Consider the following 23,685-nt stretch of genomic DNA (forward strand, 5'->3'; position numbering starts at 1 on the left):
AGATCTAACTTGGAGTGAAAATTGGCTCTTCCCTGTTACAAGATTATCACTGGTGGTAATGGTGAAAGAAGTGCAGGTGGAGAGCAAGGTATTGGGAGTCGATGTGGGTGTGGTACTTTGTTACTATGGCAGCAGTGGTGCCGAGGTTGATTGTGGTCAGCTGGTTTCTACGGATGACCCTAGAGAGCAACTGAAAGATGAGACTGTCCAAATGGAAATGTGATGGACACTCAGAAAGCTCCCTTAGCAGAGCGTCCCTTGTTTCCTGTAGTCACAGGGCACATACGGCTGAGGACAAGGCCCAAAGTCTGAGTGAAAGTGTTACAGAGTTGCACTGCCAGGTAAATGTTCAACCCTGCCACTTTGTGCTAAGGAAAAGGCGCTGGGGGAGAAGACAGTGTGACCCTCATACATGGGACAGGGTCCCCTTATAGGGGACTGCTTCTCCTCCAGACCCACAAGAGTGAATTTCCAACGTCGTCCAGAGAAGCACGGGGCTTGGTCCGGCATGGGCATGCCACACACTGAGAGCGTTACAGGACCTCACCAGTCTGTACTGGCAGGAGTCCTGGAGCATGTGTGTGAACAGCCTCTGTGCCGGTTATCCATCTCTTGCCTCTCAGCTCCAGATCCACTCTTCATTGCCCTGCTGGATCTTGCAAGCATTTTTCATCGTCTTCCTGGCACAATGTTAGGCTTTGCCAGTAGAGGGAGCTAAACGGACACTGCAGGAGGGAGAGCTCGTCTTCCAGCCCCAGGTATAGAGGTTGCTTCCCAGATCTGCTTGCTATTCTCTTGTCTTTTAAAGTTCTCTTTACCCTTCTTTACCCGTTAGTAACCCATCCCCTCTTAATCCTCATCCCCTGTTACTAGTTAATGATTTTCTTTCTTTTTTTTTTTTTGGTTACGCCGAGGGATCTTACTTCCCCGACTGGGGACTGAACCCAGTGCCCCTGCAGTGGAAGCACGGAGTCCTGACCCCCTGACCACTGGGCCGCCAGGGAATTCATTAATGATTCTTTATATTAACTGGGTTCGATCCCTGGTCGGGGAACTAAGATCCCGCAGCCACGTGGCCAGAACACCCAAAAACCAAAACCAAAATACTTTCCCCTGGGCTTCCCTGGTGGCGCAGTGGTTGAGAGTCCGCCTGCCGATGCTAGGGGACACGGGTTCGCGCCCCGGTCCGGGAAGATCCCACGTGCCGCGGAGCGACTGGGCCCGTGAGCCATGGCCGCTGGGCCTGCGCGTTTGGAGCCTGTGCTCCGCAACGGGAGAGGCCACAGCAGTCAGAAGCCCGCGTACCGCAAAAACAAAACAAAACAAAAAAAACAACAAAACGTTGCCCTTTAAAATTGGTGCGTGGTTCCTGATGCCTGCCTGGACCCTGGCTGATACACATTCTAAGGGTGTGAGACCAGATAGGACCAGGAGAAAGGCTTCATGGGGCCAAGTTCTTTCACATGGGATATAGGATTGCAGGTGTGGGTTCAAGCATCTGGGAATATCATTCTGAGCCTGCTAGGTTAGTGAGTTCCTGTCTGGACTCAGTGCTAGAACTTCTGCAGCGTATTGGAGAGAAACAGAGTCCCAAGTTTGGGGACCAGGGGAAGCTGGAAACAGTGCATCTTGTGCAGCCTTCTCAGTCACCTCCTTATCCTGTCCCATGGGAAGGCATCGGAGGAGGGGACATCGAGAGCGCTGTGGTGGCAGAAGAACCTCTGAGGCAGAAGCTGCTTATGGGAAGGCTGGAAAAAGGGGATTTGGGAGCCGCCAGGTGGTGTCACTGGGTGTGCAGGACAACGTGGCCCCAACCACTGGGACAAGCCACAGAGCAAAAATGTCATCAGAGTGTTTTGACAGGTGGGGATCCATGGCAAAAGCTAAATGACTGGGGTCCCTAAAGGTGCAGGGAATCTTCTAGCTCTGACGGGAAGAGATCTTAGGTCACCATGACAGGGACTTCTTATCCAATTCCCAGACTAAGCCAGTTCGTAGACCTGGAACCCCGTGAATGAGCAAGGAGGCCGGGCCCGTTTGAGAAGGACCCTGCAGTGCAACCATGGGTGTAGGCGGTGAATCTTCCCCCAACACCAGAAAGACTGGTTGCGGGGGGCGGGGGGGGCGTGCATGTATCTGGAGGACTTGGGTGCTGGTCAAAGGGAAATAAATGCTCAGACCTTGTGAGGATTACTTGGATGATAGCTCTGGATGGATGCTTATTGCCACCGTGAGCCAGGTGAGGGTGTAGACAGACTTTCGGCTCAAGTCCCTTTCCCAGTGGGCTCCAGAGGACCACAGACTCATCCTGTTATTTATGTCATCCTAGAATGTATAATAGGAACAGGTAACTGGAAAAGCCCTCACATAGGTTCCCTGACCCATGGAGTGAGGGCTGTTATGGTAAGAAAGACCGCCTGGTGCTCCTGAAACTATTATCACGCCCACCAAGATGGTAAATCAGAAGCTATAATGCACCCGTGGGGGAATTTCTGAGATTAATGCCAACACCACAGCATGAGAGACGCAGGGACCTAGGTGGCTATCGCATCTCGGTCTAGAGCATGACGACAGTTTCTGGCAAATATAAGTGGCAATGATAATTGCAGCTACGGTTCTGGTTGTGGTTTCTTACAGATCTAACAATTCGTTGTTCTGTATTCGTTGGCAGAGATAATCAGAAGCATTTATATTTCAGGGACAAGAGGACACCTTCACTTTCTGGCCTCATGTCTTGGTCAACTCTCCTCCCCTCTTGTCCCAGAGGGACCTTGATCGTCTGATTTTCTACAGAACATCACACTGGTCCACTTCATCGATGAATTTATGTTATTTAATCAGACAGTGAACAAGTCGCAGGCGCCCTTGATGATAACACACGTGTGCCACAGGGTGGAGGATAAACTGTGCGTCATTTACTCCCCATCCCATCACACTGGTGTAAGTCCTAGGGGACTATAGGTCTGGGGCATGTCTCAATATTCCTTCTAAACTGAGAGACAATTTGCTACACCTTGTGTGGCTCCCTTTACAAAAAAGATCAGTCCTTTAGGAGTTGGCTGGGGGGGTGTAGCACATTTTGACATCCTACTCCTACTCATGTGTGAGGGAACCCATAAGATGGCCAGTTTTGACTGGATCCTAGAGCAGGAAAGGACTCTGATGCAGGTTCAGACCGGAAACCTAGCTGCTCTGAACCTCGGGTCATCTGACCCAAGAGACCCAATGTCCCTGAAAGTTTCTGTGACATAAAGAGATAATAGGATATTCATAGCGCACAGCCTCGGGGTTTTGGAGCAAAGGTATGTCTTCTTCTGCAAATAACTAACCTCCATCTGGGAAACAGCTCCTGGCTTATTACTGGGACCCAGTAAAGTTTGAATACCTGACCATGGGACACCAAGAGCGTTGTGACCTGAGCTGCACATCACATACTGGGTGTAGTCAAGTTACCAAACCATGACGTTGGGCACGTACAGTAGCATCTGCCATCCGTGGAGAGGTGTGTATGAGGTCAGGGCACAGGTGGACGCCCCAGCAGGGTGGCACCCGCTTCTCCTGCCTCTTCCCCCACCCACACCTATGAGCTCATGGGGATTCCTTGGGATCTGTTTACAGGGGGATTGAAGGCACAGACTAGGTGTACGGATAGATCTGGAGCGTGGGCTGGCGCCAGGCAGAAGTGGGTAGCGGCTGTGTTAGCATTTGCACGTGTGGTCCTGAAAGAGCGATGCAAGGAAATCCCTCAGGCGGCAAAACTTCAGGGGTCCACTCGTGGGAGGGAGAGAGGTCCTCAGGTCCACTTTGGCATGGACCCATGGTGAGCCATTTGGTGAAGGACTTGGTAAGAAGAAAGGTATCAGATGAAGACGGGGGGATATGTGTAAGGTCCTCTGGGGATGGGCACAGAGTGTGAAGATGTTCACGTCCCACACGAATGCCCACCAGAACCCATGCCCTGAGCATGGGTACCCTTGGTATCCTGTGGACAGTGTCAGGCGGCTTCTCTCCCATCAGTGCTTGCACACTGGGCCCAGGTGCAAAGTGGCCATGTGGGCGGTGGAGGCTCCACATGCTAACAACACATGGGCTAACTCTCCCCGAGATGACCCGGCTGTTGACTGGACTCAGTGCCCAAACCACCAGAGGCAGAGGCCAACTCTAAGCCTGTTACGGCGTCTTTCTACAGCAGGACCACCCAGGACACACCCCACCCTCGAGCGGACTGAGCTCTCTCCCCACAGGGATAAATACACACTGTGGGTTCTGAGTTGCCTTCCTCGTACCCAGTGCTTCTGTCAACCCTGCCATTTGGGAACTTAGAAGATGTCTGTTCTACTGCTACAGTATCCCATGAAGTATCGCTTCCAGCTAGAGGACATATTTTAAGGCAAAGGAAGTGAGGCAATTAACTCCCATCCATGGAGCTCACTGATCTTCCAGGTGCCCCACTACACAGAGACAGTTGACTTATCGGAAGGGTGGAATGGCCGTGATGGTTGATGAGGGCACCGGGTGAGAGGAGGTACGCTGCCACCCAACAGGAGATGCTGTATGTCTTGAACCAGTGGCCAGTCTATCGTGTCACCTCTCCCAGAGCCAGAATGCAGGGGTCCATGAATCAGGGGAGGATAAGGGAGTGTCCCCTCCCACTAGTATACCTAACAACCCGCTTAAAGAATTTTTGCTCCTGGTCTCTGTGACCTTGGGCTTGGTGTGGGTGAGGAACCCCATCAGAGCTCTAATCAATCGGAAGCCAGGACTGCCCCCATTTTGTGCTCCTTGCGCTGCTGAAACAACAGGCAGAGACGAGGGCCACTCTGCTGATGGCCAGAGGGAACCTGACCACCAGAGGGAGGCTGGGTTGCTGGATCAAGGAAGACTATGTTTGGAAGCCAGGGGACGCGTTGGCGGTAATATCTCCTTGGCCGGTGGCCCTGTTCAGCAGAAAGCGGCCAAGAGCCAATAAAGACAAGACCATTGAACACTTACTTCCCTTAAGAATGAAGATTTGTGTCACACCAATTGTCCCGAGGAGGTGTTGGCAGTTGGTAAGAGAATGTAGAATGGGTGGTAGGAGAGGGCAGCTCTGATCACCACCAGCTACACAGTCAGGACCTTTTCATCTTCGTTACATGCTGTTTTTCCCCATCTTCCTCTCACTGTGGTACATGAAGAACTGGTTGTCTAACGCTGTGGGTGTGTGACCCATTATCGTTAGCACAATATGGTAACGGATGGGAGTTGTGTCTTCTGTATTGAGGACTCTGATTTTCATCGGGACAAGGGAAAGGGGTGACTGTGCTGGACACTTTCTGTTTCCTTCTTCAAATTCACTCTCTCAGCTTCTTCCCCTGCCCTGCGCTGTGGGGACTGTCAATGGGATCTCCTGCCTTCCAGGTGGGTTCAGTCAATGGGGAGACCCAACAGGAGACCAGAGGGCGGACACTGAGTGAGGTTGGGGTATTAATTCCCCAGCTCCCTCCCTGTATGTCGCTGCGGGCTGGATGGGTTTTCAGCCTGGGATCAGAGATCCTGTCAGGCAGCGTTCTGTAAACACCACCCGCTCCAGATCCTAGTAATGGTCATGACTTCTCCTCAGTGTTTCAGGCCCAGGATGATAACAGCCCCAATGATATCAGCCTCAGGAAACCGTGCAAAGCCTCTTGTTTCTCTGCTTCACACAGACCCTTAAGTTATTCAAGTGGGGTAAGCCCGCTGTTGGCGCTGAGGCCCTGGCTACTGGGATAGAAGCCTCATTGGTCCCGGTGCACCTTCGCCTCCCAAGTCATGGCGATGCCCAAATGCTTTTACTTGCGGCAAGCTGAAGACTCTGCCGCCGCCCAGTGGGGTCCAGTGGGGACGTGGACCAGATCAGTAAAGGACAGCCTGAGATGGTCAATGTGTCACCGGATTCCTCTCCTCCCTCATGCCAGATCTCTGGGAACCCTCCCCTCCCCTCACTTAGGGAAACCCCAGCATCTGGGGGAAAGGACAATGTCTTTATTATCACACACACGGGGCCACTGCTTGAATGTCCACCCTCCCGCAGGGCAAGTTCAGCTGCTCCGAGGCCCCGTCATCAGGTCATACAGTACGTGAGGTGGGTGTGGGTGATAACTCGTGTAGAGGACTGGGAAATAATTCCGTGTCCAAGGCTGTTTAGTTATGAGGTCAGAGGGAGGGTTTGGGCTAGGGGGTCAGCAAGGCCTAAGAATCATGGGGAAATGGGGTCAGCAGGGAGGGCGCCCCACACCAAAGGGCTAGGGATAGTCCCAGCCCTGCCACCCAAGCCAGGTAGGGGGCAGGGGCAGCTCCATCTGGCACTAGGGTAGGGGCAGCTCCACCTGGCACTATAGCCTCATCATGGTCCTCAATCACAGAAAAGACCCCGATATTCTGGGTACCGTTCAATAAGGAGCTGGAAGGTTGGGCCACGCAGCCCTGGATGTCCACTGGGGAGCTCAGCCCACCTGGAGAGCGAATATGAATCAGAGAGGGCTCAGGTTTCCTCAGCTTAAATTCCTAAACCCTAGGAGTCCTAGACCCTCCCCCCGTCAGACCAAGAGACTAGGCTCTTAGGCCCCTCCTCCCTCCGACCTAGAAAATCTGGGTCCCCAGCCCCCTCCACCCTCAAACGCATAAGCCAGGGTCTCAAGCACCCTCCCACCTCAGGACCAGTGAATTGAGGCCCCCAGCCCCTTCATCCTTGGGACCTGACCTTCAGCACTCACCTCCCCTGAGAGCAATGTAACCCTGGTAACAATGACTGGTGCCCTTAGGACACATCACAGTATCAGAGTTTTGTGTGCAGGATCCAAAGACGGACAGACAGGTGGGACACTGCAGGTCTCCCGGGGCAGGGGCAGCTGGGGAGCAGAGAGAAAGTTGGGGGCGCACAGCTCTGCTCTTAGCTCTTAGCCACCCTCCTTGAGCCCCAGAGTGTATCTCTGGGGCCCCATCTCTCCCCACCCCCGGTCCCACCCAGCCCGCTGGGGTCCCACACCTGGACGAGGGAGGGAGTTCAACAGGACACTGCTGCTGGCAGCCGAGTTGCACTTGTCGGAAGTGCAGAACCGGGCAAAGGAGGCGACGAGCACTCCGGGTGGCCCCGAGTGTATGGAGATAGCCTGGGAATCCTGTGTCCTGGCCTTGCTGCAGCCTTTGCTCCCCACCAGGAGCGATCTGAGTCCTGAGGGGTGACAGAGTGAAAGCTGGGTGGGGGGACGGGAGACTCGGAAGGCGGCAGAGCCAGGGGTTCCTCGGTGCACAGCAGGCAGAGGCGGGATGCGGGTCCTCTGAGGACGGGAGCACAAGTCCCGGTGAGTGCACGGGGAAGACCGGGGCCAGAGCCTGGGTCCTCCCCCAGCTCTGCCACCTCTCAGTTCTCGCTCAAATGTCACCTTCTCACTAGAGCATCCTCAGAGAGCAAATTACCACCTTTACCTCACTCTCCCTACCTCCTTTCCCTGCTGGATTAATTTCCATAGCTCTTACCTCCATAGGCATATCTTACTCTTTTTTTTTTTTTTTTTCTGCTTCCCCACTGGCACGTAAAGTGGCAAGAAGGCAGATGCGATGGGATCTACAGCACCTAAAACAGTGCCTGGCACACAACGGGCAGCTCATTAGACCTTGAATACAGCCACTGAGGTTGCTCTGTGCCAGCTCTCTCAACCCTTTGCCTGGACTACCGGATACAGCCTAGTGACCACGCAGCAGGGTAGGTACTATGATTGCCATCACCTCGCCCCCTTGGTTTCAGAAGGGGAAAACAAGGTGCAGAAAGAGGGAGAATTGGGTTTAGAACTGCAAGCGTGAGGGGAACCTGGCAGGAGATTCAGGGCACAGAATCCAGGGCAGCGAGACGCAGGACCCCGTGCGGGGGTCTTGCCCTCTTGGGCAGCCCACACACCTACATCTATGAGCAGAAGCGTCTCCTGACACACCTCCCCACGATTACACAGCTGCTCCGAATTCGCGGACCACGTGACAGGTTTCTGAGTCAGGTCTTGAGAAGTCCGAAGCATGACCCCCCGATGACAGGTCAGCATAGCTGCGGAGAAGGAATGACCAGGGTCTGGGTGATTCAGGGGCCTGCCTGGTCCTGCGCTTGGGAAGATGGTCACGTTCTTGACTCACCCTCCAAGCCATCTAGCCGCTGGGTGCCTCAACTTCAGGTTAGCAGGGACACAGGAAGTCCGAGCCCCACCCCCAGTTTTTTCCCCTGTTCTTGCTGGAACATCGCAGGGGCTTTTCCCAACCCCCCTTGGGGACGGCTGCTCCTCCCTTTGGGTGTGAGAGAGATGGATGGCTCTTCCTTAGCAAGAGCCAATCTCTACTTCCCTCTCTGGGCCTCAGGGTCCTTATCTGGAAAATAAGGAGGGCAGCCTGACACCGCAGATTTCTTTTAACTGAGAAGCCCTATGTTCCAAACAAAAATACTCAGACGCTTCGTGCGCACTGAACACTTAACTGAGGTTCCCGGCTGCCATGACGACTTTCCAGGGGTTAACCCCTTTAAGCCTCCCAAGGAGCTCGCCTCGCCTGGATTGCCTCATTTCCTCCTGGCCCCCTGGCCCCCGCCCCGCACCAAGCAGGTGGTGTTATCCTCGTCATCCCCATTTTCTTTTCTTTTCTTTTTTTAAATATCTTTATTCCCCTTGATCACTCTGCTGGAGCCACACTGGCCTCTGGATTCTTCCTTGAACACATGGCAGGCACATACCACCCCAGGGCCTTTGTATACTCTGCGACCCCTGACTGTCTGGGGTTATCTCCTCCTCCCTGAACTTGGTGAAAGAGGCTCAAAGAGGTGTAATCCTCAAAAGCTGGTTCAGCGGCAGAGCCCAGACAGAAACCCACGTCTTTCTGATTCACACGCTAAGCCCTTAAAGGCTGTGCTCTCCCTGACTGTGCGACCCACTGCTCTCACTGGGACCACCATCCTATTCCTTAGGGGGAGAGTCAAGGCTGTTAAAATCCCAGCCCTTTGGTTCTTCTTTAGTATGGGCTGCTGCGGTGGTCCATTTTGCACCCAGTCCTGGCACCCAGTCCTCTCCTTCCCCCATGCCTTCCAGAAGCTGTTCTATCTCCCTGAGATGCCCTTCTGTCCTCCACTTACTCCCTGACATCTCGCTGTCCCCCATCTTCTCATGCCTGGCCTTGCCGATGCCCAATAGACATTTGCTAAACTACCAAACTGAACTTAACCAGGGCAGACAAATGCACCGTCCAAGATCTGGCTCTGATGCTGAAAGCCAGCAGAATATGGACATATATTAGGGATATCCGTTGGTGGCCTAATGGCTGTGTTTTATGGGACGTGTGTGGTTTGGGAGCGTACGTATATGGGATGTGTGTAGATGTGTAGTGGGTATGTGGGGTGTGTGGGGTAGTATGGGAATGTGTGAAATGTGTATGGTGTGTGTATGCTACGTGATGTGTGTGTACAGTGTGTTGGTGAGGTATGCGGTATATGTTTGTTGCATGGGTATGGCGTGGTGTGTGTCCTGTGTACCTGTGTTTTGTTTGTGTGTGCTGTCCGCGGCATGTGAAGTGTGGTCTGTGTGCTGGGTGTGGCATGTGCTCTATGTAGTGCGTGAAGTCTGTGGTGTGTGAGGTTTAGGGAGGCCCGTGTGCGGTATGTGAGGTGTGGTGTGTACTTGGCACAGTGTGTGTCTGTGTCTCCTGAGTGTGTTGTGTGCGTTACGGTGTGTGGTGTGTGTAGCGCGCATCTGATCTGTTTCGGAAACGCCTTCTGAATTATGAATGTTACCTAGTCCCAGAGACGAAGGCCAGATCAGTAAACCAGCATTAATGAGAAGGAAAGATTCAGACTCTGTCCTCCTCTGCTCAATGCCCTTCCACAGCTCCACTGCCCTCAGCAGAAAGGCCAGCTCCTCAGTCTGGCTGGGCAGACACCTGACCCACCACCAGGACCCCCCGCCTACCTCTCGGCTCCCCCAACAATATCCATTCCCAAGACACAGCAGGGCATTTCCTGCCTCCTTGGCCTGGCACCCGCTGTTCCTTCTGCTTGGAACATCTCTGCCTTCATGGCCCACACTCCCCTTGTCCACCTGGAAAACTTGTGATCACCCACCATCCCCAGCTGCACCCCATCCTCTCAATGAGCCCCTCCTCAGGCAGAGCCGAGGGACCCCTCTTCAAACCAGCGGGCTGCCCCCACCTCCAAGCCGTTTCCTCTGCCTGTTCGTGTCCTTTTCCTCTTCTGTGAATAAACTGTAGCTCATCTTTAAGACACGGCTCATAGGTCACTTCCTCTGTGAAGCCCTCCCTGATTCGCCCTTCCCAGGACATCAGTATCATCCTTCTCTGAGGACCCCCCAGACCCACTTCCATGACAGCCCTGTGACCATCTGTGTCTGCGATGTCTCCCTTCTCGGTCCTGGAAGCCCTTTAGGGCAGGGCCAGGGTCTGAGTCCTCTGGGGTCTCCACAGACCTTGGAATCCTGTACAAACTCACGTCAGCAAACGCATCCTGGGTGCCCATCCTCAGCCAGCCCTTGTGCTGCCCGAGGCTGGAAGCCTGGCATCAGTGACATCTAGGCTCTGTCCTCAAGGCTCCCAGTCCAGCCAGAGAGATCCAAACAAGAGGAACGTTTGCTGAACCCACTCAACTCTCTCCCTGAAGCTCGGACAGGGAAGACCCTTCTCCCACTTTCCTAAGACCCCACTCCCCACCTCGCCATGGCAGGTGCTTCACAGCAAGACACTCTAGGCCACTCTCATCCACCGGTGTTCGGTTTGGCTGGGTTTCCATGGGGAAGTGGGGACCCTCCCCGTGTCCCCGTCTGGCTCTTACTTTTCCTGTCACACCTGAAGCACCCTTGATATCCTCTCTGATCTTTTTTCTCTGCAGCATGGCTGCTGGGGTGCTCCAGTACCGTGGGTGGGGGATGGGTGAGGGTGGTCAAGGGGAAGTGGAAGACCCAGGGTTACCCAAGGTCCAGGGTGTGGAGAAGTAGAATTGGAAGCAGCAAGTCACGCCCAGCAAGGAAACCAGCCGGCACACCTGCACTCATTTCTGCAGCCAATGGACAGAGTGGCACGCGAGGCAGCCCACCCTCTCTGCCCCTCTGGCCTTCCTCCCTGCTCCCCTGCCCCTCTCCCACCTGGACAGGCCCAGCATCATTTAAAACACCCACCAGGGGCTGCCCTGGTGGCACAGTGGTTGAGAGTCCGCCTGCCGATGTAGGGGACGCGGGTTCGTGCCCCGGTCCGGGAAGATCCCACGTGCCGCGGAGCGGCTGGGCCCGTAAGCCATGGCCGCTGAGCCTGCGCGTCCGGAGCCTGTGCCCCGCGGCGGGAGGGGCCACAGCAGTGAGAGGCCCGCGTACCGCAAAAAAACAAAAACAAATAAAACACCCACCAGTGGATTCCTGTCCTACAGATATGTCCCCTGGACCACGCACCCTCTGTCTCCCCTTAAGCTGGACACCTCTTGCTGGCATCCCCACCTGAAGCGCCTACTGGGAGAACCCCTTCCTTACATCACATCTGCCTGAGTGAGTAATAAATATCTGAGTGACGTGACGCTGGCTTCGGTGGGATGTGCTTGGATGTCCGCCTTTCACAGGGTCATCGTGGCCCGAGGCCGCGGCACAGGGCATTTGGTCTTGTGGGTATGACACTCACCTTCAGAATCACAGGTCTCCTGCAGACTGATGGGCCCGATTTCCCGAGTCCCATTAAGCAGGTTGCAGCCTGTTTGGGAGATGCACCCCTGGACTCTCAGATGGGTGGAGCGGTTCTCTGTGGAAAGTGAGAGGAGGGGAGAGAGGGAGACACTGCTGCTGGGACCATCCATCCCTCATGCGGGAGGCGCAGCTCTGGGAAGCCAGGCCCACCCTCCTCCGGGTCCCAGACCTCAGCTCCCTTTCCTCCCCAGAGACTCAGATCTTGGTCCGGCTCACCAGCACTGAGCAGGAGGTGCCCGCTGTAGCAGTGTGTGCTCTCGGCGGGGCAGGTCAGCTCTGCTGCCGACCGGCAGCTTTGGGCAGACAAGCAGACTGGACACCGCACAGACCCCAGGGCTGGGGAGGTGACAGAGAAAGGGAGGCAGGACTGAGAAGGCTCTGAATTCAGACCATGTGCCTTCCCTCCACCCTTCCCCCATTTTGCTGGTCCCCAAGAATCAATTCCCTAGTGTCCCCCAAATGTGCCCTCCTCAAGCTCTTCTCATGAAGACCTGGGGTGCAGGGCATTTGGAACATGAGCTAGAGAGACAGCAAGGTTGAGGAGGGGACGTGAGATCTGGGAAGGGGCGTCTGGGACTGAGCACAGGAGGTGGTACGAGTCGGGGAGCGGTGCCCGGGGAGGACCCAGTGGCTTCAGCCACAAGTCCCACTAAACAGTCCAAGAAGACAAGACGCCCATGTCCACAAAAGATGCCAAAGAGTAGAGAAATGCAGAACACAGCCCCAAACACGATTTACGGTCTCAGACAGAAAAAGACAGTGGGAAGTCACAGGCCCGTTTCACTTAGGAGGAGGAAATGCCAGAACCCTGACTAGAACACGCGTGGACCAAATCCAGCGGGATGGAAAGAAGGAGCTGGCACCAGGTCAGGGCCGGAGCCAGAGTCGGAGGTGGGTGGTTGAACATGGGAAAAGCGGTCCAGTTTTCTGCTCCGGGACTGTTAGAAGAAGCTGTGCTGGGGAAGGTGGGCAGGGAGGGATTCTAAAGGAGCATCCCCAGCGGGCTCACCCCAACACCTCAGCCCCATGGCTTCCCTCCTCCCAAACACCCTCCTCCTCTCCCTCCGGCACCTGGGGGTGGGTGCGGGGCCCAGAGAGGGAGGCTGGTGGACAGATGGTTGCACAAGTCCTCCCGGCACACCCGGGTGTAGGAGGCAATGGACAGGCCGGGGCCTGCCCTGTGCTGGGTGATGAGGTCCTCATGATCGGCTGCCTGGGTGCAGCCCTTGATGAGCACCACGTACACCTGGGGTCCTGGACCAAGAGAGAGAGACGGGCCAGGGTGAGGTCATGACTAGCGGGTGGATGTGCCTCGTGCTCTGGGGTGAGAGGCTGCAGAGCAGGACACTGAGTAGCCGAGGAGGGAACAGCTCCTGGTACTGCGGGGAGCAGGCTTTCGAATTTGTACACAGACTATGCCGGTAGGAGCGGGGGCAATAGGAGTGTCTCTGCACAGGAGAGGGTGGGAGTCGGGCGGAGGCCCACGGGCCCTCCTTACCATTCTCCATCAGCATCAGAACATCCTGGCAGCTCCAGCCTTCCTCACAGTGCTTCTGGCTAGTCGTCCACTGGAGGGGCAGTTCTGATGCATTCATCACGGACACCAGTGTCCCCCAGTAGCAGGTCAGGGCCTGCACTCCTGAGATGGGAAGAGCCAATCAGTCTTAGCTTATCCTCCAGAGTCCCCTCCCGTCTGAGGTCCTCACTCACGGGGCACGGTGATGCCCAGGAGGGCCAGCAGCAGGAAAGGGCTCATGATCGGGGCAGCTGGAACCCTCACTCCTGCTCTCTCCTCCTTTTTATATCTCGCCTCACTCAAGACAGTCCAGGAAAGGGGTGGGGAGGGGAGGGACTTGCTAAATGCGGCCTGGGCCTCCGTCTGAGTCTCAACACCTTAAAGGCAGCAGGGGTGGGGAAGGGTGGGGGCTGGAGGGTTGGCGAGTGAGGTCGAGGGAGAGTCTGGGTCCTCCCTCCTTCCCCAGATCCAGGAGTCTGGGCCCCCAGTCCCTCCACAGTTAGAGATGGAGGCATCCTGGCTCCTAGACCAGGTCCCCAGCCCTCTTTCCTCCAGAGCCCAGCTGTGGGGGTCCCCACCCACATCCTGTTTCAGGACAGTTTGTGAAGGCGGTTTCCTCATCTCATAGCAACTTGGCCACCTTCTGGCCCCAAGTGAGGAAATGGCCCAAGTGCCCCTGAAGACACTCTGAGGTGAGTCTTGTCTGGTCGTTACGCTCTCCCTGTCCTAATCTCTGCTCTCCTGCTACTTCCCTTTTCTTTCTCTTTCCTTTCTATACTGCTGTCCTTTTTATTCTCTTTTTCACTTACTTCCCTCATGCTTTCTCTTCTTCTACTGTTCTCTCCCCTCCCAGCACAACACAGGCCCTAGAATCTCCATCTCCCCACCACCCAGGAGGGAGCTGAGGAATGGTGGGGTGGGGGGAGCGGTAGAGACTGAATCTCTATCAAAGAATTAGGATATTCCTCAGCAAAGCAAAGTGTCTTTGCCAGAAATAGATGGAACAGTGGTGTGCTAGAAGACCAGCTTTTCAGGAAAACCGCATCAACAAACCCTGCCTCGGAACATCGCCTATTTCTATGGTGTAAATACTCCTACCATGTCTGATTTTAAGCTACTAATCATTTAACAGCCAGCTCGCAAAATTCCTAAATATTTGACAATCGGTTTTTGCAAGCCTGCACAAACTAGCTCTAGCATGCTGGGTGGGAGGGAGACAGGGAAGAATCAGGGGTGTCTGTCGGTGGCTGCTGAGGCCAGATGTGGGTGTGTGAGAAAGGGGAAAGGGAGAAAAGAGTGAGAATAGGGCCTCCCTGGTGGCGCAGTGGTTGGAGTCTGCCTGCCGATGCAGGGAACACGGGTTCGTGCCCCGGTCCGGGAACTAATAGTAGAGGACAAAGAGAAATGAACATGAAACTTGCAATTATATGTTTATTTCAACATCTTTATACATTGTATTTTTCTTTGTTTGCAAGTTTAAAATTTGCTCCATGTACAGAGGCACGTTCCTCTCATCTCCCACTGTGTCTCCACTATTAACATGGAATAGCATAGGTGCTCAATAAATATTTATGGAAGGATGGAAGGAAAGGAGGGAGAGGAGGGAAGGAGGGAGGGAGGAAGGAAGGAAGGAAGGAAGGATGTAACAGTGCCATCACCACATTTGTCTAGGTTGTGCACTAAAGAAACATCACCCCCTCCCCAGTGATCCACATTGTTGCTGTGTGAATGGCACCCTCTGGAGTTGTGTGTGGCCTGATGCAATGTCCTTGGAAGAAGAGAAGGAAGGGTGGGCAAAGAGGCACATAAGGTCATAGGCCACAATTAAATGTCTGATTTTAGTCAACAGATATTTACCAGGCTAGAGTCTGTGTCTGGTACTGTCCTAATTTCTGGGGAATCAGGAAGACCAATAAGAATGAAGCCACTGTTTTTGTTGAACTCACAGTCTAGAGAGAGAGACAGACACTAAACAAATACATGAGCACCAAAAAAAAAAAAAAAAACAAATGGTGCTGGGTGCTGGGCAGAGAGTGAAAACCAGGTGATGTGAAAGTGAGTGACTGAGCTGGGATCAGGGAGGGCCTCCCTGAGGAGGTGACATTTGAGCTGAAAGCAGAATGAAAAGAAAAAGCTTGCCGTGGAAAGACAGGCAGGAAAAGCATTCCAGGCAGAGGTGAAAGCAGGTACAAAGGCCCTGAGGTGCGATCTAGCTTGGCTTATGTGAAGGTTAGAAAGAAAGCAAATGGCTAGACTATGGTGGGTAAGAGGGAGAGTGATAGAAGATGAGGGAGGAAAGGCTGGCAGGGGCCCAGCAACGTATGACTAAGTTGGGTTATTAAGGCAACCTTTCTGGGAGTCGGTATATTTCCAGTGACTTATGCAAAGTCTGGATGTGGGGCTGTTTAGCAAAAGGTCTGACAGTCCTCGGTGTGTAAAACTGTTTGCTACCAGACCGGATTCTGTTGCTCCCTGATTGTGTAGCCTTGGGTCACTTACTTCCCCTCTCTGAACTTCATCATCCTCTCCTGTAAAGTAGTTGTAATGGTTACCTGCACCTCATGGGTTGTGGTGAGGATTAATATCTGTATATAACCCAAAGTAGGTTCTCAACAAAAGATAAAAATAGTTAATGTTATGAGCCTTTACTCTGTTCCAACCCTAGTCCAAGCACGTTTTTGTTTTTTTTTTTTGCGGTACATGGGCCTCTCACTGTTGTGGCCTCTCCCGTTGTGGAGCACAGGCTCCGGACGTGCAGGCTCAGCGGCCATGGCTCACGGGCCCAGCCGCTCCGCAGCATGTGGGATCTTCCCGGACCGGGACACAAACCGGTGTCCCCTGCATCGGCAGGTGGACTCTCAACCACTGCGCCACCAGGGAAGCCCCCAAGCACTTTTTGTTTCAACTCATTGAATTGTGACTCATACCCTGAGGGAGATTCTATTAATAGCTTGATTTTATAGTTAAAGAAACTGAGCCCCAAAGGAGTTAAATAACTTGCCCAAGGTCATACAATGTGGCAGAGATAACTGCCCACCAAAGATCCATGCTCCCTTCAGGGTGTAAAGATGTTACTACGTGGCAACTGCCTAGCCAGGGCAATTACATTTCCCAGCCTCCCTTGCCTCTAAGTGAACCATGTGACTAGCTAGTCCCCACCAATGGAATGTGGGGAGAAATGACTGGTACCACTTTTGAACCTCAGTGGTTACAAAGCAGGAGTGCCACCTCCTTCCTCAAATACTCCATCAAGTAAATGTGATACAAGTGAGAAATAAACATCTATTATGTTAAACCACAGAAATTTAGTTTGATAATATACCTGTTTCAGCTACTAGAATTTTTTAATACACACAGCCAGGAAGTGCTTTCCTTGGGATGGATGTCCTAGAAGAAGAGCCTGAGACAGATTCTTCTTGTGCTAAGTGCTCCAAGGCATCCACTTGTAGCATTACCAGTACTGGTTCTTTTCTTTTCCCTACCCTTCCTTTTCCTTCCCTTCCCTTCTCATTCCTTTCCTCTCCCTATTAAGAGCAACAATTGCAACTATTCCTTGTGCCTCTTGTAGAAAAGGATCCAGAAACCAAAAGAGGGAAAGGAGCTTGCCAAGACCTCTGTTTCAGGCTCTGGTTGAGCTAAAATCAGTTCTGGGCCCCTCAGTCCACACTTTGGCCCACTCATTCTGCTTTCTCCTTCAGAGCTGGCCAATGGGTTCAGCAGGTATGAGAAGCCCGGGTCATGCCAGAATGTGCTTCGATATTTACCTATGAGGACAAAGCAGACCCTCTAGCACTTGGGTGGGGCTTCTTCCATATTTATTTCCAACAAAGACACTTTCTTTGCCCCGAGACTCCCTGAATGCTGTGAGGAACAAGTACATCCCCTCTGGGTCTCTACAACCTGGGTTTGTCTGTTTCTGCAGGATGAGGGTCATTTTAGTTGTTGATGACAGTATTCTACGTGAGTGACATTGCGTCTTTTCTACTGCATCACATCCAGAGGTTCGTAATGTCAGTTTGTTGAGTTATTGGCTAATTGTGTGAACATCCCAGTCTCCACCAATAAGACCCTTCTATTTCCTTGTACACACCGTTTCCAGAGAATCTTCCCTTATCGACACAGATTACACTTGGGTCGAGCTTCTCCACCTGCCCTGCGCTGCCTGTTATGCAAAGCCCTTCCACTCGGGTGGCTCATCCCTCAGAGCTGATACTATTAACCCACCTCATGAAGCGGGAAACAGCCCTGACAAGGGAGAATGAGCGCTTGAGTCACGGAGTCAGGAAATGGTGGCAGCATCCGGGAGCCCGGGCGTTCCCAGCAACCTGCACTCTGTCCCACTGCACCAAAGCTCCCCGAAGATGGTCGAGTCATCTGAATGACATACTTCCAGTCTCATCTGCCGAGCACCCAGTTTTCTCCAGCAAAGAAAAATTATTCGTATGGCAAAACAGTTCACATTCAGATTACGGTATAGGACCTTATGTTATAAAGAGGAGGGATCCGTAGCATGTGATGAAAAGTTACACTTAAATATCTTTATCGGCCTTTCTGGACTCACCAGAGGAACAAAAACAAGTAAAAATCGAATACAGCTACTGGCATTGACTCCTGTCAATATCCTCCAGCGCTGGAGGCACGGTGGATAGATTAACCCTTTGGAAGCCAATCTCGCACTAAACCTTCCAAGTCCTAGGAAAAAAAATATTCCTAGTGTGTGAGGAGAAGGGGAGCTGTGATACCTGGAAATTGTGAGCTTTTAGTAAAGAGGCTGAGATTCTAGGCCAGACATTGTTTCACTCTGATCTGAACAATTTACTTCCTCTTTCTTGCCTTCAGTCTCCTCCTAAGTAAAATGAGGCATGGTTTTCAGTCTTTTCATCACACAGGAAGAAGAAGCAGGGAAGGATAAAGTCCAACACTGCAGCGGCAGGACTAACATCTTAGTGTTTACAGCACTGCGGAGAAAGCCATCTTTCCTAGAAGCCACCAAGCAACGTACGACCACAGTGCTTTGAGCTGAGAATGCACTCACCTTCATCAGTAACATCAGTTGTCAGGCAAAAATCTTTCAAGATAATTCCACTTGACTTCACGTTAATTGAAGTAATATAGAAATGGAATGGAATTGTTGAGTCACATGGTAGGCATATGCTTAAGTTTTTTTGCGGAGCACAGGGTCCGGACGCGCAGGCTCAGCGACCATGGCTCACTGGCCCAGCCGCTCCGTGGCATGTGGGATCCTCCCGGACCGGGGCGCGAACCCGTGTCCCCTGCATCGGCAGGCGGACTCCCAACCACTGCGCCACCAGGGAAGCCCTTGCCCATTTTTTTATTGTCTTCTTATTGAGTTGTAAGCACTCTGTATATTCTAGTTGCAAATCCTTTGTTAAACAGATGTTTTGCAATAGCTTTCCCAGAAATAAAGGCATATGAGGCATATGTCCAAATAAAGACACACGAAGACATATGAATGTTAATAGTAGCTTTATTTGTAATGGCCCCAAACTGTGAAACAATGCAACCAAACTGGGATATAACCACACCGTGAAATATTACTCAGCCGTAAATAGGAATGAGCTATTGATACATGCAAAAATTTGAATATGAACTTCAAAATGATTCTGCCTAGTATATTTATGAGGTTCATCCATGTTGTAGCATGTATCAGTGCATCATTCTTTTTTGTGATTGAATACTATTCCAATGTATGTTTATACCAGAATTTTTATCCATTGACCCATTGATAGACATTTGGGCCATTTCCACCTTTTGGCTATTGTGAACAGTGCTGCTATAACATGTGTACATGTATTTGTTTGAGTATCAGTTTTCAATTTTTTTGAGTATATACCTAGGAGTGGAAGAAACCAGACACAAAAAGTCACATACTGTATGAATCATTTATATGAAATATTCAGAATAAGTAAATCCATAGAGACATAATTGGTGGTTTGCAGGGGTTGGGGGCTGGGGGAATGGAGGGCAACCTCTTAATGGGTACAGAGTTTTATTTGGAAGTGATGAAGGTGTTTTAGAACTAGATAGAGGTGGTGGTCATACAACATTGCGACTGCATGAAATGCCACGGAATTGTTCACTTTAAAATGGTTTATTTTATGTTATGTGACTTTCATCTCAGTAAAAAAATTATACTGAATGAAAGAAGCCAGATGAAGAAAGGGAACATACTATAACATTCCATTTATATAAATTCTAGGAAGTGTAAACTAATCTATTGTAAGTGAAAGAAGGTAAATGATTGCCTGGGTACTGGGGGGTGGGGGGTGCCGAGTGCAGAGGGAGGGATTACAAAGGCTCGTGTGGAAACTTGTGGGTGGAATGGATACGTTCACTGTCTCAACTATGGTGTGTGTGTGCCACACTTATGGAGTGTGTATGCACATCAAAACTCATTATACTGTGTACTTTAAATACGTGTGGTTTCTTGCCTGCCCATTATACCTCAGTAGAGCTGTAATCAAGGCTTGATGTTATGGATTGCCTGTGTAGTCAGGCGGAGAGAATATTGTTCCTCTATTACTGCTACTTCCAAATAGGTAGACCCTGGATGTGTGCCCACGGGTGTGCGATAATAATGACTGTTGGCCTTTATGTGGCCCTCACTGCATACTGGGCACTTCAGGCGTCTTAGCTCATTCAAGCACCCAAATGAGTCAGTTCAACTCATTTACTTCACGCAACTTTCCTACCCCCTGGCCTTTGCACATGCTGTGTCCTCTGCCTGGAATGCATTTCTGCCCCTTTGTGAGCTCTAGGTTAACTCTGTCTGGGTCATTCTCCATTAGATGTCTGTCTTCAGGAAAGTCTTCCTTGGTCCTTCCATCTAGGTCAGCATCCCAGTTATAAGGTCATAACTAACTATATGAGAGGACTGAGGAGCAGCTAAACTCACCCTGTAGGAGAAACTTTTAGGGAGTGGTCATATGTGTCTGATGATAAAGACACCATCTCTTCCCACAATGACAGGATTTCTCTATGTACGGTATAGGGTAGGACACCCAGAGGTTTGGCACAGGGGAAGGAAAAGAAACCAGAGAGAGATTCACCATCTAAAGCCTGTCCTTCACTGGTCGGGTGCACATCTCCATTCCAGCTCCAATGGTAGCAGAACCTTGAGGGTGCTGCAGTCAAAGGTATCTGCCCATCACCATGACCTGGGAGGGGAAGGTGCACTGCACCAGTATGGATTCTACCTAGCAGTCAGGGCCCCAGCACAAAAGGGACTCATTCCACCTGCATAACTTGAGAAGAGATTAAAAATGAGATAATTGGCAAGGGTGTGTGACTGTTAATGGAGACACAAGGGTGAGAGCAGTTTCCTGGTGCTGATACCACTGGGTTTCTGTACTGGAACACTGAGGAGTTGCAAGACAGAGACATAGAGAGAATCCTCTCCGGAGAGGGCTACTTGACAGGAACTCCAACTTCAGGCTGAAAAATCCATCCAGCCCACAGCAACACTACAGGGAGGGAGCTGGGGAATTAATGCCCCAACCTCACTCAGTGTCCACCCTCTGGTTTCCTGTTGGGTCTCCCCATTGACTGAACCCACCTGGAAGGCAGGAGATCCCATTGACAGTCCCCACAGCGCAGGGCAGGGGAAGAAGCTGAGAGAGTGAATTTGAAGAAGGATCTGTGGGGAGAGAGCTCAGTCCGCTCGAGGGTGGGGTATGTCCTGGGTGGTCCTGCTGTAGAAAGACGCCATAACAGGCTTAGAGTTGGCCTCTGCCTCTGTTGGTTTGGGCACTGAGTACAGTCAACAGCCAGGTCACCTCGGGGAGAGTTAGCCCATGTGTCGTCACTGGGGAGCAGAGGTAGAAGATAGATGGGCCCTGGACAGAGCAGCTGGAGTTCGTCAAGAGAAGTAAATTTGAACTTTGTTTTCCCTAGACACTCCAAGGACAAAGTTAGTGGCAGGAGTTGAGCTCTGCTGGAGTAAAGAGATAAGATGACCACATCTATCACTCCTGAGGTCAGGAAAACCTTCCCTGTGTGCACAGGTGCAGGAAGCCTCCTCAGGGTCAAAAAGGGAAGGGGTGCCGCCCCATAATAAGTGCTGTCAAACCTCTCGTTAGCCTCTGTGCTGGAATCCATCTCGCCAAAAAGATGTGCACGCCTGTTGGGAAGGGTCCTAGGGCAGGTCAGATGTGGGAAAAGAAGCGAGATAATTGGCTAGAGGAGAACAACGACCCGGAAGAACTGCTCTCTATAAATGATTTAACAACCTCTTTACTGCGTTCTTCCTCATGAGGGAGGACGCCCACACCCTTTCTCTCCTGGTGTGTATTTCTGCCTAGCTTCTGTCTTATATAAATAAACTGCTTCTCTGTGTGCTCTCCCACGTGTCGTGCTGTACTGCTAATAACAAACTCTGTACCTGTTTTTGCAGTTTTTGCCTCCTTGAAGCATTCTTGTTACAACAGGGCAAGAGCCAGGGCAACTTCACTTCTAGCCTCTAGCCCCCTGGTGGACTAGGGGCTAGGATTCCTGGTTTTCATCCAGGCTACTCAAGTTCAATTTCTGGGCAGGGAAATAAGATCCCGTGTCAAGATCACTTACTGCTGTCTATCCAAAATCAGAGCCTCCACCACCCACATGGCCACTTTGCACCTGGGCCCAGTGTGCAAGCACTGATGGGAGAGAAGCCGCCTGACACTGTCCACAGGATACCAAGGGTACCCATGCTCAGGGCATGGGTTCTGGTGGGCATTCGTGTGGGACGTGAACATCTTCACACTCTGTGCCCATCCCCAGAGGACCTTACACATATCCCCCCGTCTTCATTTGATGCTTTTATTCTTACCAAGTCCTTGACCAAATGGCTCACTGGGGGTCCATGCAGAAGTGGGCTTGAGGACCTCTCTCCCTCCCACAAAGTGGACCCCTGAAGTTTTGCCCCCTGAAGGATTTCCTTGCATCGCTCTTTCAGGACCACACGTGCAAGTGCTAACACAGCAGCCACCCACTTCTGCCTGGCGCCAGCCCACACTGCAGTTCCATCCATACACCTAGTCTGTGCTTTCTGTCCTCTGTAAACAGATCCCAGGGAATCCCCATGAGCTCATAGGTGTGGGTGGGGAAGAGGCAGGACGAGTGGGTGCCATGGGTGCCTGAGCCACCTGCTGGGGTGTCCCCCTGTGGCCTCCTTTCCTGCTTGAGCCTGATCTCAAATACACCTTTTCCACGGATGGTGGATGCTGCTGTGTGTGCCCAACATCATGGTCTGGTAGCCTGACCGCACCCAGTATGAGATGTGCAGTTAGGTAACAATGCCCTTGGTGTTGGTGGCCAGGTGTCACTGTCAGTTTGAGCTTCTATAACAAAATATCATGGCTTATCAAGAACAGAACTATTTCTCAGTTTTGGAGGCTGGAAGTCCCAGCTCAGGGTGCTTGTGTGATCAGGTTCTGGTGAGGGCCCTCTACTGGGCTGCAGATGGTAGATTTCTCATCGTATCCTCCCATGGCTGAAAGAGAGCCAACTAGCTCTTCCTTCTTCATGGAGGGCACTGCAGTGGTCAATGTTCAACTTGACAGGTCTAAGGGATGCCCAGATAGCTGGTAAAACATTATTTCTGGGTGTTTCTGGGACGGTGTTTCCAGAAGAGAATAGCATTTGAATTGGTGTACTGAGTGAAGATGGCCCTCACCAAAGTGAGTGGGCTTCTTCCAATCCATTGAGGGCCTGAATAGAACAAAAAGCCAGAAGAGGGCTTCCCTGGTGGTGCAGTGGTTGAGAGTCCGCCTGCCGATGCAGGGGACACGGGTTCGTGCCCCGGTCCGGGAAGATCCCACATGCCGCGGAGCAGCAGGGCCCGTGAGCCATGGCCGCTGAGCCTGCGCGTCCGGAGCCTGTGCTCTGCAATGGGAGAGGCCGCGGCGGTGAGAGGCCCACGTACCACACACACACAAAAAAAGCTAGAAGAAGGAAGAATTTGCTCTCTGCTTGAGCTGAGGCATACATCTTCTCCTGCCCTGGGACATCAGCCCTCCTTGTTTCAGGCCTTTGAACCTGGACTAGGACTTATACCATTGGCTCCCCTGGTTCTCAGGCCTGAGGTTTGAATTGGTACTGCCAGCTATCCTGGGCCTCCAATGTACAGACAGCAGATCCTGGGACTTCTTAGCCTCCATAATTGCATGAACCAATTCTTCATAATAAATCTGTTTCTATATATTCATATATACCCTACTGCTTCTGTCTCTCTGGAGAACCTTGACTAATACAGGCACTAATCCCATCGTTAGACTTCTACCCTCATGACCTAATGACCTCCCAAAGACCCCAGCTCCAAACACCTTCATACTAGAATTAGTGTTTCCAGTGTACCAGGTACCCAGACTCCACTGGGGCCCAGTAATAAGCCTAGAGCCCCTTTCCAAATGTCTGATTGCAATCTTCAGAAGAAGGCATAGATTTTCT

General features: G+C 52.0%; 1 protein-coding gene and 1 long non-coding RNA gene across 2 annotated transcripts in view; one reads left to right on the top strand and one right to left on the bottom strand.

Annotated features, from left to right (window-relative positions):
* Positions 1 to 18,709, top strand: part of LOC112415539 (uncharacterized) — a 58,233-nt gene extending 39,524 nt beyond the window's left edge. The window contains exons 3-7 of the long non-coding RNA XR_003006324.1: positions 7,560 to 7,723; positions 11,417 to 11,531; positions 12,512 to 12,614; positions 13,868 to 13,931; positions 17,162 to 18,709. This is a non-coding gene — a long non-coding RNA (uncharacterized LOC112415539). The remainder of the gene's footprint in view (positions 1 to 7,559; positions 7,724 to 11,416; positions 11,532 to 12,511; positions 12,615 to 13,867; positions 13,932 to 17,161) is intronic.
* On the bottom strand, positions 5,129 to 13,480 carry CD177 (CD177 molecule). The gene is made up of 9 exons (XM_024768583.1): positions 13,434 to 13,480; positions 13,222 to 13,362; positions 12,795 to 12,977; positions 11,940 to 12,059; positions 11,662 to 11,778; positions 7,916 to 8,056; positions 7,007 to 7,192; positions 6,735 to 6,869; positions 5,129 to 6,473 (listed from the first exon to the last, which is right to left on the bottom strand). The coding sequence occupies exons 1-9, from the start codon at positions 13,477 to 13,479 to the stop codon at positions 6,211 to 6,213; spliced, it is 1,332 nt and encodes a 443-aa protein (XP_024624351.1). The 5' UTR covers position 13,480; the 3' UTR covers positions 5,129 to 6,210.
* Positions 18,710 to 23,685: the final 4,976 nt, after the last annotated feature.

This window comes from Neophocaena asiaeorientalis, unplaced genomic scaffold (genome assembly GCF_003031525.2).
Source record: "Neophocaena asiaeorientalis asiaeorientalis breed wild unplaced genomic scaffold, Neophocaena_asiaeorientalis_V1.1 scaffold629, whole genome shotgun sequence".
NCBI lineage: Eukaryota > Metazoa > Chordata > Mammalia > Artiodactyla > Phocoenidae > Neophocaena > Neophocaena asiaeorientalis.